The sequence below is a fragment of the Geospiza fortis genome, unplaced genomic scaffold (genome assembly GCF_000277835.1).
Source record: "Geospiza fortis unplaced genomic scaffold, GeoFor_1.0 scaffold131, whole genome shotgun sequence".
NCBI lineage: Eukaryota > Metazoa > Chordata > Aves > Passeriformes > Thraupidae > Geospiza > Geospiza fortis.
Genome location: NW_005054391.1, coordinates 518655 through 537889, shown reverse-complemented (window position 1 = coordinate 537889; position 19235 = coordinate 518655). Strand labels below are relative to the sequence as shown.

The following is a 19235-nucleotide window of genomic DNA, read 5'->3' as shown; positions in this document are numbered from 1 at the left end:
AAAGGCAGAGCCTGAAGGTTCAGATCAATGTGACAGATGACACTGTTTGCATGAGGTATCTTCGACCAAGTCAAAGCACCAAACTAGAAGGTTTTGTCCTGGGTTATGGAAGCAACTTCTTTTCTAATCAGTACATCCCCTTGCCTTCAGAAGGAAAAAACTATGTAACAGAACTTGGTAAGACATATTTGCTCTGCATGCTGTTGTTGTAATGAATTATGGGAAGAGACTGAGGAGAATATGAACCTTTTGTTCACCTAATTTTTTGTTTTATTGGGTTGGTGCTTACGGTTTCTTTGTGTTTGTTTAAGGTTGCTGTCAAGAATTTCAGTGGAAAGTGGAATTAGCAGATCCTTCAAGGAGAGCAACTAGTTCTTGTTGTCTGGAAATTTTGCTTGCTGGTATTTGTTTTGGGGATTTTTGCTTTAGTGGGAGCCTGCACTGTACTTGAACACATCACATATCAGATGGGATGGTTTGCCTGAAGATGCAGCTATAAAGGAGAATACGAGGGAGATGTACATGCTATTAACAAACAATAGAAAAAGCAGTGAAGGAGTCTTGAGAATTGTGTGGTTGATTCCTTTTGACAGAAACATTCATATCAATGTGAGGCCTCTTCTTTTAAGGATCTACTCCAGTATTACATGTTATAGATTAACCTCTAACTTCCATGTCAGAAGTTACCGATGGAATTCCATGAGCTGTTTTAATGTCATGAATGCTATATCCTGTTATCTGGAATACAGAGAAGGAAGAATGAATTATTAAAATATTGATTTATCAGGATTTGACCTTTTGAGAAATCTGTTAAATCCCTAAGGATTTTCCTATTGATTTAAGTTTTTCTAGCCTGAAATGAATCAATTTACCCTTGTCATTGTAATGCTTGTGATCTTGGTGGAAAGCAAGGGGGAGCAAAGGATGCATGAGCATAGAAGTAATAATTGCCATGTTTTTGATGTGTTCAGTTAAGGCCATTGTGGGTGTGTGCTCCAGGCTGAAAACTGCAGAATAAAAACTGAAAAAATCAGATGTTAGACACAGGATAATTAATAAATTGGAGACTGATAGGATCACTGTGGCAAAGGTTAACTTTCCCTTTCATGGGTTGGTACCCCTGGGATCTCTCTGTAATTCTATCACCCATCTGGCTTACCTGATTCATCCTATGTGTAGCTTTTGAATCAGTTCACTAAGAGTGATGTACAGGATTTTCTGTAGTATACTGTGCATTTGGCATAACAATGCCTGCTGCAGGAGTAGTGAGGATTAATTTTTGAGGATTAATATTTTTCAGGTACTCTGACATCTTAAGGAAGAGCAAAAAAAGGACTGAATGTAACATGGTGTAAGATCGTTTTAACTCCCTATGTAATAGAAGCTTTTGTATCTAATGTTTTGCAAAACTGAAAGCTCAAGGTCACCTGGAATTTCAGGTATATTGCTATTTTGTAGCTTTAACCATAACAGTTAATGGTTGGACTCTAGGCACCTTTCTTTAGTTCCCCAGCGCATCAGAGCACTGACCATATGCATTTGCTGTAGGGTGTCTGGAAAGAGAAAAGCACAAATGTTGAGGAATGCTCTTCCTTTATGATTAGTTCAAAGGAGAATAATGTCAAAATTTTATCTCCCTCATGCTAATAGAAGTTGTCAGTTTCCTTATGACAATAAATCTATGCTTGTGACTTCTGAATGTTCAGTAACTAAACATGCAAAATGCAACATAATATAGATAGCAAGACAAGAATTTCTAACCTTCAGAAAAATGTCATCTTTGAAAAGACAGGAGTAAAAGAAGTTTTCAGCGATATGTACTTCAAGTTGCAAACATTTATTTGAGTCAATTACCAGTACGTTTATTGGAACTGTTGCTTTTAGTTGAGATATTTAGGGTTAGATTGAATGTCTTGGGGACTTGTTGATTGGAAGCAGAGAGTGCATAATCTTTCCCATTTCACAAATATTAAACACAACATTAAACTGCAGCTTTGACTGTGCTTTCCAAATATGTATGGAACACGAGCTAAAGCAATAAACATCAGTTGTGCTTTTGGCTCTACTTTAGAGTGACTTGTGTGGCAGAAATGAAGACAGAGATGATTGCTAGCACACTCCCTCCTCCCCGTCATATTTAGGGATCAGTTGCTGGCAGAAACTGGAAGAACTGCAGAATGGTTCTCAATTCTAGGAATAATGAGTAAGTTTTATTGTGGCAGCCAGAGACCTCAGCTCTAGCATACACTTCATATTGATTTTAGAAAAAGCAAGGTGTTGTAGAGGGACAATAAAAATACCCCCAAGAAATATGCCAAAGATATAAACCCCCTAGACCCTATTGCTGAAAAATCTCAGATTATCTTTGTACTCCTCGTTCAATGTGATGAAGTTGGCCTAGTATGTTGCCTTCGTATTAAAACAATGTACTTTTAAATTTCACACTCAAGGTTGTCTATCCCATGTTCTAGACATTCTAGTGATCAAAGTGCCACTGAACATTCTGAAAATGGTCTTCAGTGTGTTCCACATGTTTTTCCACAGTCAAAACAACTAGGTTTATACAAGAAAAAAAATTATTTTTTGCCCTGAGAACTCCTTTTTGGTCCTCTCATGCTTTGACTTATCTGAATTTTACAGAAAGCAGGTGAGTTTATAGGCTTCCCTGAACAGTGGTAGGTGAGGCTTTTATTGAGCAGAACGTGGAAGAAGTGGTTCCCAAATATGAAAATTTATTGTGGTCTATTTAGACCAAGACTAATGCAATTTAATGCTTCCTTCCTTGTCAGTTTTAGTGGTTCATGGAAAGAGAAACCTTTCCCAGTCAATTTAGGGACTAGGATCACAACCTTAAATTAGTTTGTAGTGAAAGGTAAAGATGAGAAATGGACATTAAGGGCATCTGTTACTCTCTAAAAGGTATGTATGTGTTTCTAATGCATTAAGGACCAATGCTGTGGAATATAATCCCCTGGGAGAGAGATTAGATCCAGGAAAATGGAAGATCCATGAAACTGGATCTTTTCTGGTAGTATTAAAATTGTTTATTCTGTGAAAATTTTTAAGGAAAAATCGTACAGATACACAATCAGCTGTAGACACTACTAAAAAAAAATAATTAATTTATGTGCTAGGCTAATGTAAAAAACACAGAGACCTCACATACAAGTCATTATTCCCTTCCTAAAATGCATCAGTCCTTTAAAATGCAATTTCTCCTTTCTAACAAAGAGCGTAGGTCTACAAGTAGAATGAAGTGCATTGCAGACATTTCCACATTTCTTTGATTCACTTCTGCATCCCTGGTTTTGTTAATGGAGCAGCATAATCGGTATTTTGTTTGGGATAATTGTCCCCAGTTGGAGCTGGAATATAGAAGATAACAATATACACAACAATATATATTTGTAAGGCCCACAAATTCCATATTTCCAACACACCCATTGTAGATTAATATGAAATTTATTGTCGGTTTTTCTGCTGGGTCACACACCTTTTATGATCCTGTTAACAGGAAGCTTGAAGTCAGCAGATGTATTAATTTATAAAATTACATGTCTGTAGATGGATATATTTTTAAAGAAATTATTAAGGACATGGCATTTCCTAGGATTTACAGAAAAGAAATATGATTTTGTACATGTGACATTCACCTACATTTCATGCATTAAAATATTCAGCACCTCACTGCAGTCATTTTTATCTTAAAATATCTGTTTTGCCTTCGTTTTGCAAATTATATAGTAATTGAGGCAGCAATTGGATAACATTATCAATAAATTGGAATCTCCCTGCAGAGGGAGGGCATGGGCAAAGAGAAGAGGATCCTGTTGGATTTCCTGAACTTGTAATGAGTTTCTGCTGGCAGCAAAGTCTTGAGCATCTTCATGCTCTAGCAGATAGATCTGAATATACTGAAATGTCGATGACAGTGACAATGATGAGGCGGCAGCAAAGTTGTTCCCAAGAATTATGCCTCTGTTTCAGGACACCAGATGTGGTTTGTGCTGAGTGTACTTTATGTGCTCACATGACAGTAAACAACATGATTTTTGGTCATGAAAGCTGTTCAGTGTTGAAAGATATCAAGAGGTTAATTCCACTAGGCTAATAGAAAGGTGAATGGACCCATCCAAAAGCTCTGGGCTTGACTTAAAAATTTATCCTAATTTTCTCAGTCTTCTTGACTTGTAAAGAAAGTACTTGCTTAAGAGATTTGTGTTAGTCTTTTCTAACTTGGCTAGGAAGATTGCAAGCCCACCTCCTAGAAATTGTTGATACTGTTAGAGAAACCCAAAAAGTTGGGTGGCAACAGGAAATTTTGGCCAAAATGACCAGCAATTACTTAAGAGAATTGGGCAATGCTTTTGCTTTTCCTTTTCTTGCACAAGACTGTACAGTGTAAGAGGAGAATGTATTGGTAATCCTGCTTCATAACAATGTCAGTAAGCGTTGTGCGAATTTCGTGTTTATGTACGTATATGAGAGGGTTCTAGTACCACCTTGAGCACATTTTAGAAAGTGTAATTCAGGGATCTGTGCTAGGGCAGTGCTTAGCTAAAAGATCTTGCTGTGCAGTTTCTTATCAGTTACCAGAAACTGGCAGTTGTGTTAGCTGCATGCTTTTCAGGATGCCAAATAACGTGAATCTTAATTCAGCGTTATGTTACCTCCTGCTAACTTACCGGAAAACAGGTTCTTATTGCTAATGCTAGCAGAGCCTAGTGAAAGGGAGGAGCTGGAGGTGTCCAGCAGATTCCCCTTCCTCTAGACAAATGCATTGATCAGCAGCAGGTTCATTCATGCCAGCCTCTTTGTCCCACTTCTCTGTCTTCTCCCATGCTTGTTGCATTACAATACTTTCCATTCTCCCCTTCCTCCAACTTTGCCCTTAACAACATCCCATGGTAAGTTTTTAGCAATCCCTAAATACAGATTAAAGACTTGCAGCCTGAAGCAAATATAGACTTTGTTTTGATTTCTGAATCCAGTGGTCCATGAATTCTAATGATGCATTTGTAACACTATTTTAAGATTTATTCTAAGTTCATCAGTCAGTTTATACTTACATTGTTTTGCTTGCAAGTGCATGTTGTCTGGGCCCTGAATAATGTGCTTGAACAGAAGGAGACTTTCCTAACATTTTGTAATGCCTCTTGGTGTCCTGCTGATACTGATTTGATAGCCTAGCTCATGGCATGTGAAAATAAGTGCTCTCCTTTGTTAATCTGATATGTCAGTGGCATGTGTTTTTGTTACATTCTAGTTGTCTTCATAAGCTGTTAAGATGGGTAATAGAAGCTTTATTCATTTAACCATTTTATTTATTAATATAATGGCCTATGTTTGGGGAATTATAGCACTAATAATTAGGCATGGATTTATGGAGAGAACTTCTCTGGAATTTATGGAGGAGAACTTCTCTGGTACATGTGGGCATTTTCCTAGAGTATTTTGTGGTTAAAGAATTGAAGGTGGTCACTCTTTGGACTTTATTTCTGATCTGAAAGGAATTCTTAGCCAAGATGTTAGTTGTCCTAGCCTTAATAAAGAGGGTAAGACAGTAATAGATTCAAACAAGTGGCCTTAGAGTAGCAGCTCTCCAAGAATGGGTTAGGCATCAAGGAGCTACTAAGATTTTCATAGCAAATTTGCAAATTTATTTCAAATTTAACTTGTTAAAGCTTGCATTGTTTTTTAGGGATCCTTCATTTATGAGATTTTGGATCCTCACTGATGAGAGACAGATCTATGTTTTGCATCTTTATCATATATGTCTCTGTTATATACTGATTAATGTTGAAATGATTTTTGGAGGCAAATGCTGGATTCCTGCATCTGTGTCCTGACATTTCAACATTGATCTTAATTACATAACTATCCTTTTCTTACTAAATACAATTCAGAAAAAATAAGAAATATTCAGTTGCAAACAGGATTGTCTGTACCTTGCGGTATAGTTTGTTTTTACTTGAGGTTGAAATTTTATTTTTCAAAAGAACTTCTCTTAAATATATTTTCATGCAAATAGCTGATCTATTCTGTAAATCATAATTACATCCAGTCAAACATCCATATTTTTATGACTGACTATCACATTTTCCTACCTACCTCCTATTTCAGCAATTTGCAAATTGTGCAAATTGTGGTTTTATTTGAGTTCTGGTATTCTGCAGAATTTTCATTTTCTTCTGCTGTGTTACTCCCCTCTCCCCAAGATTCCTGCTTCTTATAGACATGGATCTGTCTATAAGAATCCATGGAATAGATTATGACTATATAGGCATAATAAAAAAACCACAGATTATCGTGAAATATTTCCTGTAACTTGACAGAGTCTAATACATGGGTGAGGCAATGTTTGAACGCCCTGAAAATGAATTGAGTCATAGTAGCATCAGATGATTTCAGCATTGTGATGATGACTGATAGTCATATTTCTCAGCAAGACTGAATCAGTGTAGAAACTCAGTACTCTTCTGAACTTACTAAAAGAAATGTTGATTTGCAGTGGAAGACCAAGAAACAACTCCCAATTCTAATGAGTCAGGGCTCATTATATGGTATTGAAAAAGCTCTCTGCATTTTTTAATTTCATTTGTCTTGGATATAGAATATATATCTGCCCAGAATAAAAGCATTTCAACGCATGTGTCCTCTTGTCCATGCACAATGCTTTGGTACTGTGCATCAAACCAATGAATTTAGCTTAAATTACAGTTGCTCTACTCTTAATATCTATATAGTAACATGAGTGGTTGTGCTCAGGAATCATGGAATCATATTTTTAAATTAAGATATAGCTTAAACACAGTACAGAAACTTATTGTTGTATCCCAGGTATTGAGTGGATTTGTTTAACAAATTCATTTTCTGATTTCAGTTATAATGATCATAATATTGTCTTAAGTTCAGTGGTTCTAAAGAAGCAGTACTTTTTAAACCTGCCTCTTCCCTAACAGCTCTCTGTCAACATCTAGTCTCAGCCTGTTTTCCTAAATGCTTCCTTTTGTAGGTTGTATTACAGTCAGAAGAGCCATGAATTCTCTAGAAAATGGGAATGTGTTGTATTCTTTATTAAGGCAACATTTGTTAAACTCGCCAAAATAAAGCTTAACGAACAGCATACAACACAAAATATTTCCACAGAGAACACTTTGTTACAGAACAAAAACACCTGCTAGAACTGATGAATCCTGAAAACTGCCAGGTTTTGTAGCTGAGATGTCCAGTGAGGCATTAACAGCCTTTGTGTATTGCCATATTTTGTTTAGCACTTAATCTATTTCTATACTGCTACACAAGTCATTTCAGATTTCAGCCAGAACTAATTTTTCCATTTATGGAGCAGGAAAAAACAGTTTCAAAGTATTTTAATAATTTTCTTTCACAATTCTTGGACATTTTACTGATAAATTCATAAACTTTTAGTTTTGAAGACTGGCTTTGTAGTTCTTGAACTTTCAAGGTCACGCTTTAAAATAATCCTGTTGAATACCTTGTGAAAGTTATAACATCTCACAAGTGGGCATAAATGCAGAGCACAAATCTGGGTTTATAATACAGGGAAACCAAATTATTTTAAAGTGTTGCTTATTTCTATTTTTCAGTCTCAATACAAAAAATATCCAAGTGGTTACACAGCTCTGATGCTTGTGTACCCCTCTAAATACTAAAAGACATTTTTTTGTAAATGAAAATGTATTTACACTTAGGGATTCCTTTTTTTTTAACTAATTCTTTTTTCCACACTGCTTCGAACACCTGTTTTCAATGCTTGTCTTGGTTATTTGGTGCAGATGAAACCCATTTAAAAAGACTAATTAAACAATTAAAGTACATGCACAGTATGGGTGTCCAGTGCTTTAGGTGCACAGAATCTGAGCAGTTAAGTTAGAGTGGTTTTCCCCACACTGGCAGAACATTTTCAGTAGTACAGTAAGCTTTTGGGTTTTTTGGTATTGCTTGTCCCTTCTCTTTTTACAGAAAACTGAGTGCAAGAGAAAAATGAATGATTTCTTAGCAGTTCTGTTTAGTTGGTAGAATTCAAGGTGCTTGTTACACTGAAATACACAGGAAATTCAGTCTCTTATTTATACTTATACATTTAGATAAATGTATCTAAACTACAATAAGAATTCTATGTAGACTAATCCTGTTTTTTAAAAGCTATAGTAAAAAATAATTTTGGTTAGTAGAGAGTGAGCCAAATTCTGCCCGTGGATATCTTGCTGGAATCTCCTTAGACAACTTCTCTCATGTCACAATTAAGAGGGAATAAAGCTTGGTTTTAAATAATTTAGAAGGGCAGAAATCTCTGGCATCTGGCTTTAAGTGTTAGGGAAAATCTTATTTCTGTAGAGGAATTCCCCAAACTAAAATAAATATCTCAAACTTGTTTTAATCAAATAATTTATACTTTCGAACTCAATGAATTTTAAAGAAAACAGCCTAAAGATCATGAAGATTGGACAATGTGTCAAGAATTCCCTGACTATTTGACTTTTTCTTATTAATTTCAGATTAATCTCTTTTTCAAATAAATAGCACATCTGTACTAATTCCTTTTCCATTCACTTGCAGATGCAGAGCCGCGGTATTTGGTTTCAGTAAGACCAGCACGTGTTTCCAACAACAAGAAGTCTTGTTCAGGTACTTTAATATTACTGCATCTCTTTCTTAAAATATTTGAAAGAAAACAGACCCTTGTGCTGGGTTTCTCTGAAAAGATGTTTCTACCTGTAGACATCTCACTGGGATGCACAAATTCCATACATGGAAAGGTAAAATGTAGGGCAGCGTTCCCTAGTCAGTAGCCACACACACGGTGCTCAAAACATGAAGGTGTACCTAAAGATTTTTTTGCATAAAGTTCTTACAAATGAGAATTAAAATTTAGAATACTAATTTCTGATGTTTAAAGACATTATTCTTCCCAAACTACAGGTAAGGATTTCTTCTTCCATAACATGTTAATGCTCTTAGCTCCTCATTGGAAAATGGTAGTGTGTGTCTGTCTCTATATCAATCTACTACGAAGTTTACTATTGCAAGAACTTACAGAAAGTGATATTTCCAGCTGAATCTATACACAGCAGAGTAGAAATCTGAATTTTGTTCTCATCTGTTTCAAAGTCTTTCTATATGACCTTAACCATGTCATTAATATTGTCAATTCTGAATTCCTTACTTTATTAGGAAGACTTAATTCTCTACTTTAATGTGGAGTCTTCTTGCAGGGTGACTGGACTATTACAAAAAATAAACTCACGACCTATCCCTGGGAGCACTCAAGGTCAGGTTAGACAGATCACGTCTGAGAAACCTGATCCAATTGAAGATGTCCCTGCTCATGGCAGGTCCTTAAAAGTCCCTTCCAACCCAAATTATTCTATGATCTTTGGATGATTTTTTTTTTCCTAGCTCCTGATAATGATTGGGATAAACCTTTTCTTGCTCTTTGCCAGGTATAACACAATATGTCTGGAAAGATTTTGGAAGTGATTTACCCTTCAGACACAACAAATATATGTTGGTTTTTAACGTAGGCTTTGTCACAACATATTCATCATCAATATAAAGTTCAAACCATCATGGTTCACATTTCTAAATGTACACACATGCATTGGTTGAAAATACAAAACAGGCTGTCACTGGGGCTGGTTAAGTGAAGAGATAATAGGGTTGAAAAGGCATGAGTAGAAATTTAGTCAAATCTGGTTCACAACAGTGAGAAAAAAACTCTTTAGATCAGTGGCTTATAAATTTTCAAGAAATGCTGGTCACCTGTATGTTTTGAGGAGGTACAGATCCTTTAGATTTTTGATGTAATGTGATGTAAAGAATATATTGATTTCCTCTAGTCAATCGTCTTTCAAACACCAGAGATTCTGCTTGGGCCTGTATTAGTCCATAAACTACAGGTTCAAAATAGAGTCTGTGCATAATTTGTTCATTTCCTTATTAGCTTTTAAACTTTCTTTAAAATAAATTCTTTCCCCCCACAAGAACTGTACTCCTTTATACAGAGCAAAGATGAAATATCATGCAAAACCTGATTTCAATATAGTCAGTAATTAAAAGAGAAAATTCCTGCAGATAAAGACACTGATTCAGATCTGCCTGCAGTTAAAAGCAAAAGAACTTTTGTAGGTTTTATTTTACTCTTAAGAATGCTCTAGAAAATATTTATTATGTGTAGATATATTTGCAGTGTTACTGAGATACCTGCCAAGCAATTACTATTTTTATCACATCCATGGAGGCTTTCTAATGTCCTGGACTCTGTCATGTCTTCTGTGATATAGTCCAAGATAGCCAGAGTTTTTAATTTAATCTACCTATAGCTTATTCTTATACTAAGTGTACTTAAACCACCAAATGACTGTTTTCAAAAACTAGTTTTAACTGGAATGTTAGGTTGAAAAAGTGACCATGGACACTGCCACTTTTAAAAATCATGTTAGAAATTGTGACCATGAAAATTAGAGAACTGTTGTTCCTTTCCCTTCAAGCTTAGAAGAGATCTTCGTTTACTTAATTATCCATCTGCAAAAACTTTCCCTTGCATAACGCAGGAGAGAGAAATTAACTTTATATGTTGCTTGTGTAGGTCGGAACAAGACACAGAAGCCTCTGCAGCTGGTGGTTGGCACTCTCACCCCAACCTCTGTGTTCCTCTCTTGGGGCATCCTCGTCAACCCTCAACATGACTGGACAGCAACAAGTAACTGTGCTAGTGACAGGTAACAACAGAAAAGGATGGGCTTTATTACCACCATGAGTTCACTCAGGGCAGCTCCCTGCTGTGATTAATATAATTTTTACAGTAAAAATTTAAATGTTGTAAACAATAGTTCTGAATGTGAAGTAAGTATTTCATTTGCTCACGCTAGTGCTTTGCAAATCTTTGCTTGACATCTACTTTAGTGAGACATCAACATGCTGAATTACAAATCTTGCTATTTCACAGTGGATCCTTTGTTCTTAAACTAATGGCCTTGGCTCTACCTTCATTTGTATCTGAACCAATGGAAACTTTGTTAAATTACAGGAAATATTTCACTTTAGAGTTGACTGAAAACGTGTAAAAGAAGTCTTTTGTTGTGCGGAGGTGGGGGAATGATGCCTTAATACCATTTGATTTTTGTTTCCTTTATTTTGTCTTATCTCTAAAACTGATACAGTACATCTTTCATTATTTTTCTGTTGTAAGTAATAAAGAATCTCTTCTGTGTCAATATTTTTGACATTTACTGGGTGGCACAGTAGGTGGGAAACTCAGGAAGTGTTACCAAGTAGCAGTTTCAAGAAAAGTCATAGTGCAGAAGAGCTTCTCAATTAAGTGCACTATTATGGTTAGTCAACCCTCTGTAGATGAATAAAATTATTTAAATTGCTAATGCAGATGTTTTCCCTACTTGTGTTTCCCTTTATATTCTTCCTTGAATATTTTTACTTTCATTTACATTGTGTGAAGCTCTATTCTACTCAACAGTGTTTTGTAAAACTAAAAAGAAACATTGTGAATCTGTAGGATGCATCTACATTTGTTTTGCAACTGTTATCTTTTGGGTTTTAAATGTTTTTTTTTCTTGCGATTCAGAACATTTCTTTAACCTAATATTTTGTCTAATATTTGTCAAATTTGTAGCTGTCTAATTTAGACTTGACTTTTCTTACTCTGGTGTTCTTAGGAAAACTCTAGCTGACACAATTAAACTGGATGTCAAATATAGGCTATGTTAAAAAACACATCCCATTTAGCCAGGATTACTTTTTTCATACCTTTACAAAAGTTTCATACCTCACAAAAGGACTGATCCTTTTCAAGCATCAGAAACGTCTCATGAAAAAATTTTGGATCTTCATCACCAATCAGATTTTCAAACACTTGAAAAAAATGTTTGTTAGGAAACAGTTATGGAATGTTAGTAAATGTCCACGGATGAAATCTGATCAGATTTTTCTTCAATAGAAATAAAAGTTGGTTAAGGCTCAGATTTTGCTCTTTCAATAAAGGAAGAAGCAAGTATTTTCCTACTGTGTGAAACTGGAGAAATGAGCTGATCTTGGATGAACCTGCAAAGCGTTCTAACGTAGTGGTTTAATCTTTATGTGATGTGTCAGCAAGGAATTTATGTGATGTGTCAGCACCAATGTTGCAGCAGCCATTGTGCAGTGGGAATGAAGAACACTTCAGGAGAAGCCTATATCCTGCCTTAATCCACTTGGAAATTCAAAGCAAATGGTATCCACCACCATGCCTTCATCAATTCTGTGTTTTCTCCTCAGTAGCTGAATTTTCTTTTTGGACATTCATTGACTCAAAGTGGGAACAAAGTTTTTAACATAGTTTTTCAGTTAGGGCAGTGTGCTACTAGTGTCTTGCCATGTTTAGAATATATTCTGAGGTATTACTCCCCTCAAGAATTAAAGTGCACATTTTGTTGAAATATCCTCAGACAGGAGTAGCTAGTTTAAAAACATTTATATCAAGTTCCAAATGATCTTATCAAAGATAGGTATATACCTATAACCAGATTTCTGTTTTGCAATCAAGCATAAGAAGGAAGTTAATGAAGAAAAAAAAAGGCACTTAAGTGGTGCTCTTATTAATTTTACCTTTACTGGACTGAAGTGCTTGTGATTTGTATAAATTATGAGAACAATTGTCCATGTGACCATGGTGTGTTTATCTAGAATTCTGAGTGATTAAATCCACATACATGTCTAGTCAGTGTGTAGAAGAAAAATTATTAATTCATTATAATAATTTGAATGACTGTTGATAATGCACAATAAGAAAAAAATAGGGAGCAGCCCATTCTTAGCAAGTTAGTGTTGTGATAAAAGTACAAGACTTACTTAAAAAACCAATAACAGTTTCACCAAAATTTTAATCTATTTCGGGGGCAATCTACCTGGCTTGATGCTTTTTCATCTGGCACATTCTCCTTACTGGGACTGTTAATTATCCTCAAGATTGCTGTTAGTGGCTAACCTCTAACCTTTGGCATTGGCCCTACATAGCAGTCAGGACCTCTTAACGCAGTTCTGTCAGTCAATGTCCCACCAAGGTTTAAATTTGTAACTCTCCATGACCTGAAATGGAGTCACTGTTCTCAGCCTCAGATTTTACCATCTCCATGTGGATGTTAGGCTTTTGTACAAGTGTTGCATAATAAAAGTTATTTCAATGTGTTACTGAGTCAGAAGATAGAAACCACATGGAATAGCACAGTTCTGCTGGCCAAGGTTTTCTCTAGTGCAAGTTTGACCTCAGTGGGATATTCCTTGGAAGATCTGGTTTTGTGAGCAAATGAGTTTGGAGTAAGAGGTGCCATATTCTCAAAGAGCCTTGATATCTTTTACTGCTTCAGTGAAATTACTGCTTGCTTCTACAGGGAGCATAGTGGTCTTCTGTATCTATGAGATTTTTAAGGAACTCCAATGAAAAAAATTTACTGTGACATTTTTCAACAAACCATTCTTTTGACTTAACTCCCTAGAGATTAAGAGCATAAGCCAATAGAGTGCTGCATATTACCCTCAAGATAACCCCAAATGCTAATCCCTTGTTGAAACAAAATTATTCACTGCCGTTTTTGCGGACCAAAAATGGAAGGTGAAATTTTGAAGCATTCTTGAAGTGACTATTATCTCTCATCAGACCCTTAGCACAAGAATTTAAAATAAACCAAAAATATTTAAATCAAAAAACTCAAGTGATTAGTTTTATGTAACCGATGAAAACTACATAACACCAGGAAGCACAGTTGGTGGAACCTTTCTCAGCATCCTCTGCTTTGTGACACCAGTGGAAGACAGTTGATGAGGGACGATGGCAAAGTCACAATATCCTTCTGCGCAGCCACGTTCAGTTCCTCTTTTTATTATTTCCAAGAGAGTAAGAGGTTTGTTTCCTCTCTGCCTAGCTGCGTTCAAACAAATATTAGTGGACAGATCTGTCAAAATAAAAGTACTCATTTACTCTCCATCCAGGTCTGAAAAAGAGAGAATACTCTGTAGATTTTTCTTTCTTTGTATTTGCTTTGATTAGAACACCTCTGTAGCTGGGGGTTAAAAATGGTGGACTTCGACTTTCAATTCTTTAGAAAGAAAAGTCGGGGGATGGAACAAAACCCATTATTTTCCATCAGAGTTTATAGATAATATAATATTCTATTGAGTGGATTGTGTAGAAAAGCAAGCACATTTTCAGATACATGCAAAAATAGGACTTTAAAACCTGAAGATATGTCTTTTTTTAAGTTAACTGCTGTGACAATTTCACACTGGCATTGTTTTAATTGCTTTACCTGTGATTTAAATGTCCTAATGCCATACTTGCAAGTAGCAGAGATTTTGCATTTTATTTTGGTTTTATCTGATGATTACGAAAAAAAAAAGTAAGAAAAACAGTAAGGGAAAACCAGGGAAGAGTCCATATTTAGTTTTTTTATTGTATAGTACATAAAAGTAGGGTTTTTAAAATCTGAAATTCAGAAAGAAATGTGCCTATCTCCTCCTGTGCCTATTTACAAACTTCTATCGTTATGCAGCTGCCAACTAAGTCATCCTTTGTGTTGCAAGTGTCATACAAAATGTATTTTAGATATAGCAGAGTTTCTTAAAGGAAAACATACAGCAGCAAATACACTCCTTGAGTTTCAGGTGCTTTTGAGCTGCTGCTGTGGGAGTACATGCTAAAAGCTTGTTTAAACTGGAATGATTTGTTCCTGTTCAGTCTCTCCTTTTTTCAGAGCCTCTCATCCTTCATTTCAGTCATTCTACTAAAAGTTTTAAGTAGAAGAAGTGAATTCTAGTGATCATGTAAGAGTCAAAACTAAATTAGAAAGTGCTTTGCAAAACTAACTGGTAACCATCAGTGGTGTCATTATTTCCATTTTTCATATATGCCAGTGTCTGTTACTTTAAAGTAAACTTAGCAGTAAAAAAGGAAACAATATCATCAACTTCATGGGGCAATTTGTGCAACACTCAGTGTATGAAACATCATAGTTCAAAGCATTTCTTTTATTGCTTTCTAGCATTAAATGGATGCTACACTTCTAATGAAGTCTAACTATAAATAAATACCTGTTATGCTGATAGTCTCTTTTAAAAAATTCTGATTACATTTCTGTGAACAAAAAAGAAATGAGCTTCCTAATCTATTGTCTCTGGCAACACAAAATCACAGAGCTGGAATGTTCTTCTATCTCCAAGGCTTAATTGTTTGTTTAGTGTTACGTGTGACTAAAATAGTCATGATTAAATTGTTTGGAGTTTTGGTTGGGACCTGGTTCCAAATAAATCCGTGGTATTTATACAAACTGACCTAGTCTTGAAATCTCACAAAACCTTATAAGCCTTATAAGATTTCCAGTATCTAATTGTTTGTGTCTGAATATTTGACTGTGGAAGCATGTTCTGGGAACCTGGCTGAAATGAGATTTGGTTGAAAAATGGAAAAATGGCAGTGGAATTCTTGGCAAAACAGTATCATTCAGACTGATAGATGAAAACTGAGTGTCTCGCCTATCCATCCTAGAATTCTACTTCTTTTAACAGTGAATAAGATTTGCTTCATCTCAAAAGAAAAAACCCTCTGTGCTCTTTCTTTAAAATGGTCATTTTATTTTGATTTCTAGTGCAACAAAAAGGCTGTCTCTAAACTGAGCACTGCCTTGGATTGTAGAGTTTTAAAAAACAAACTTTGTGAGCTGAACATAGAAGAGAAACAACCTTCTGTGTCAGGCTGAGAGTCTTTTACATTGACTCTACAGCTGCAGTAATCACTACAGTGGTTGGCCTGTGGGTAATCTTGTGCTCTTGTGGCTTCCTTTATATTATGAACTTGTTCTTACTTATTTTATTTCTGCCATCACATTTTGTGTGCGTCGTATGTGGAGGTAAGGAAAGTAAAAATACCATCAAAGATACAGAGTTTCAGGAATGCAGACACTGAACATTCCATGATTTTGCACAAATGTATATGGAGAGAAGCACTCTTGATGAATGTAGGCTCTTTATTCCTCTGCTGTGGCCAATTTTGCTTTTTTTTCTTTTCCCTCATTATTACAAAGATTATTTCTGAGTGCAACAAAACATCTCATGGCACCTTTTGTTTTAAATTGTTGGAGTTTTAGCTGTCTAGTAAAAAGGGAGCGGGTAAAATTTTTCTACAGTTCCTAGGGTGGCCTCATTGGTGGTATCTTCAAATGAGTGAAGCATTACCTGTTGGTGGAGGCAGGGAGGAACTAACTTCTATGGAGTTTGAGAAAAGAGCTCTAATGTTTTATAGAGTGCTAGCTGGCAAAGAAACAGAGTAACCTCTGCAGTCATTTGATTAATATTTGTTGTAAATATAAATACAGGAGTATTCAATAAACATTTTTCTGGTAAAATGTCCCCCACCAAAACACATAACAAATCAATTAATCAAAATGAAATGTTAAATTAAGTGAAATATTGTTAGGTCTTTATACCTGCTGAGAATCTAGATTGAAATAATTTCTCACCAAGTGTAGCTGGGTGTGCCAACTTCTTGCTGAAGCATCAAACCAGTATTCACAGGTGGGAATAGCATTTCTAGAAGCATTCCACAGTGTATTAGCTGTTAGAACCCTGTGGTGAGCAATCAGTTTTTCCTTTTCTTACCTCACAGAGATAATGAGAAGTATTTTATTTGAGAAAGATGTCGTGTAGCTTTCCCTTCTGTGTAAGTATGACAGCACTGTATTTCAGCCTGCCTTGTGTTGTTCTGGAGGGGATCTATGCAGATGTTTTGCTGAATGTTTCCAGTTCAGCCACTGCATTGATTTTGTGCCTCTATGTCACTGCCATGAGGGGATAGATAGATGTGAGTGGTGACTGGATCTTACTGCTTACTCATGTCTTGAATTATGTGTTGACTGTTTGATATTGTATTTTTGATGAAAGAACGATTTGAAAATGGAGAAATTAAAATCACAACAATATTCAATCAGTACAGTGTTCTCAGGCAGACACCGAAATTGCATTTTATTTGGCAGTTTTTTGGTCTGGTTTAAAAATGAGTTGTTGTTCTTTGATGACAAAACTTGGCATTTCTGAATTTTTACTCTATAAACAAATGATTGCATTTTCCCAAAAGCACATGTAGTTATTTAGATATTTTTAATAGTCAAATGATTGTGACCTGCAAATTCTTAGATGGAACTTCATTTTTATTGCTTTTTATTGAAATGGTTGAGGAAATTCTGTCATCACAGTCAGTGTTTTTAGTACTCACTATGGCAAGTTTCCACTGAAATAATTATACCCTTGGTGAAGTTTTTATAGGCTTGGAAATCTTGGAGTTGAGAGCACATTTCTTCTGTGCTGTATGTTTCTCTTTCTTTCTAATGGCGTAGTTTGGCACAATTTTGAAAATCTTCCTTTCAGATTTTATAATAGTCTTGAATTTAAGTGAAAGTTGGGGCCTTTTTTTATTTATAGTGCATGTGTTCTTAGCATTTTAATTTATATTAGAGTGAAGAAATTTTCAGGTGTGGAGACAGCATTAAAAAGTAGAACATTTTGTCCACTAGAAGCAAGTGGAGACAGCCACTTAAAAGCCTGTTCATTATCAACAAGTATTTAGTTGTTTTTTTCTCCTTGTTTCTGATGCAGCTGTTCTTTTAGATTGTTCAATAACTGAACTGAAGCAGTATACTCTCTTTTTTCCATCACATACAAACGCTTTATTTCTATCCCATTGGATTAAAATTGGGTAGGAAAAGGTAAGGATGAAGATGAAAGCCAATGAAAATTCCTCTTTCAGGCAAGGAAAAAAGGTGACTATTTCCGCTTGAATTCACATCTGATGTCTGTCTATACTTATTCCAAATCCCTCTCCAAAAAACTGTATGGAGTCCAGTAAGAGGCATTTGTGTTGAAGATTGAATTTGTTTATTAAAGTTACATCCTTTGCAAGACAGTGACAAGGAGTTCAAATAAGCTTTTCCTGTTGGTTAATGGCTCTGGGACTACATACAAATAGATTAAGAGGACAAAGGAGAAGAATTTTTCCTTCTTTTAATGTTGCCAATAATGTATTGTTTAAAATGTTCTTTGTCAGTTTAACTGACAATTAGGTCTATTATTTGACATTTGATTAGTTCACAGCCCACACAATTAAGGAGGCAGATTATTACTTGGTAATCCTGGAACTGAGAGAGGATATTCACTACTTGTCTGTCTTTTTTTTCCTTACTGTTTTTTTTCTTTCTTTTTCAAGTTTTAAGTTAGGCTACATCTTGTTTTGAACACAAAGTAGTACAGTTAATCAAGTTATGTGAGCCAACATAAATATTGATCTTGGAACCTGGTGAAGTACCTGAATTGTAGCTCCTGGTTTACAGGGAGAATCTGTATTTTTGGTGCCAAGAAAATAAATTTGACAGTTATGAGATAAAATATGTAAACAAAGTGAACCATTATGTATGGGATTATTTTCCATCAGTGATACTTGCCTTGTCTTAGGTTGTGTTTTAATAGTGAAGTAGGAATTTCTGTCTACTCACCAGTCACATTTTATGTAAACTGTACTCTGAAAGTGCTCTTCTGTAACTTCAGCAGAAGCAGCTTTATGAATTGGCTGTATTAGGTTTGGTCCACTAAGTAATTTTAGTCTGGACTTTTGAAACCTTTTCAGTTGCTTAAGAACCTTTATTTGGTTGGTTTGGGTTTTTTAAAGGAAGATTCCTTTGTCCCTATATAATTGTCTGTATAATGCCTGTAATAAATCTCACAGCCTTGATTTGCATGCATTAAGTTGTTCTATTTAAGTGTGGCAAAATAAAATTGAACTGAATTCATCCCTTTTCAGATGACGTAAATGTGAGATAGATATGGATGATGGATATGAGTTATTTATGTTATGTGTAACAATTTTCAGTAATACTTGGATTAAAAAATTGCCAAATCTCTCTGAGATTTGCTTTTCCAAGAAAAGAAACCTCCACTCCATTCTGGTAGTGATTGAGCACGTATATTGAAAATGAGACTATGTCAGCCAGGGGAGTTCTTGTGCTGAAGCTCTCACCATTTCCACTACCTTTTTTTTGATTGGTTAACATTGCAGTCATGCTTTTTCAGGGTGGTGCTCCTTGACAGAATTGGGCAATTTCTGTAGAAGTGTTTCCTAATTTCGCAATCTGTTAGCATTCATCATGTTATTAAACTGCTGGAAGTAATGTCTTGGTTTA

General features: G+C 35.5%; 1 protein-coding gene across 4 annotated transcripts in view; it reads left to right on the top strand.

Annotated features, from left to right (window-relative positions):
• The window catches only part of ABI3BP (ABI family member 3 binding protein), a 136263-nt gene that overhangs the window by 20439 nt on the left and 96589 nt on the right, over window positions 1-19235 (top strand). For 3 of the 4 annotated variants that reach the window (XM_031060791.1, XM_031060790.1, XM_031060789.1), the window contains exons 2-4: window positions 1-177; window positions 8584-8652; window positions 10613-10745. In XM_031060791.1, coding sequence (XP_030916651.1) covers window positions 1-177; window positions 8584-8652; window positions 10613-10745 — 379 coding nt within the window. The remainder of the gene's footprint in view (window positions 178-8583; window positions 8653-10612; window positions 10746-19235) is intronic. The other variant, XM_031060788.1, reaches the window with a different exon arrangement.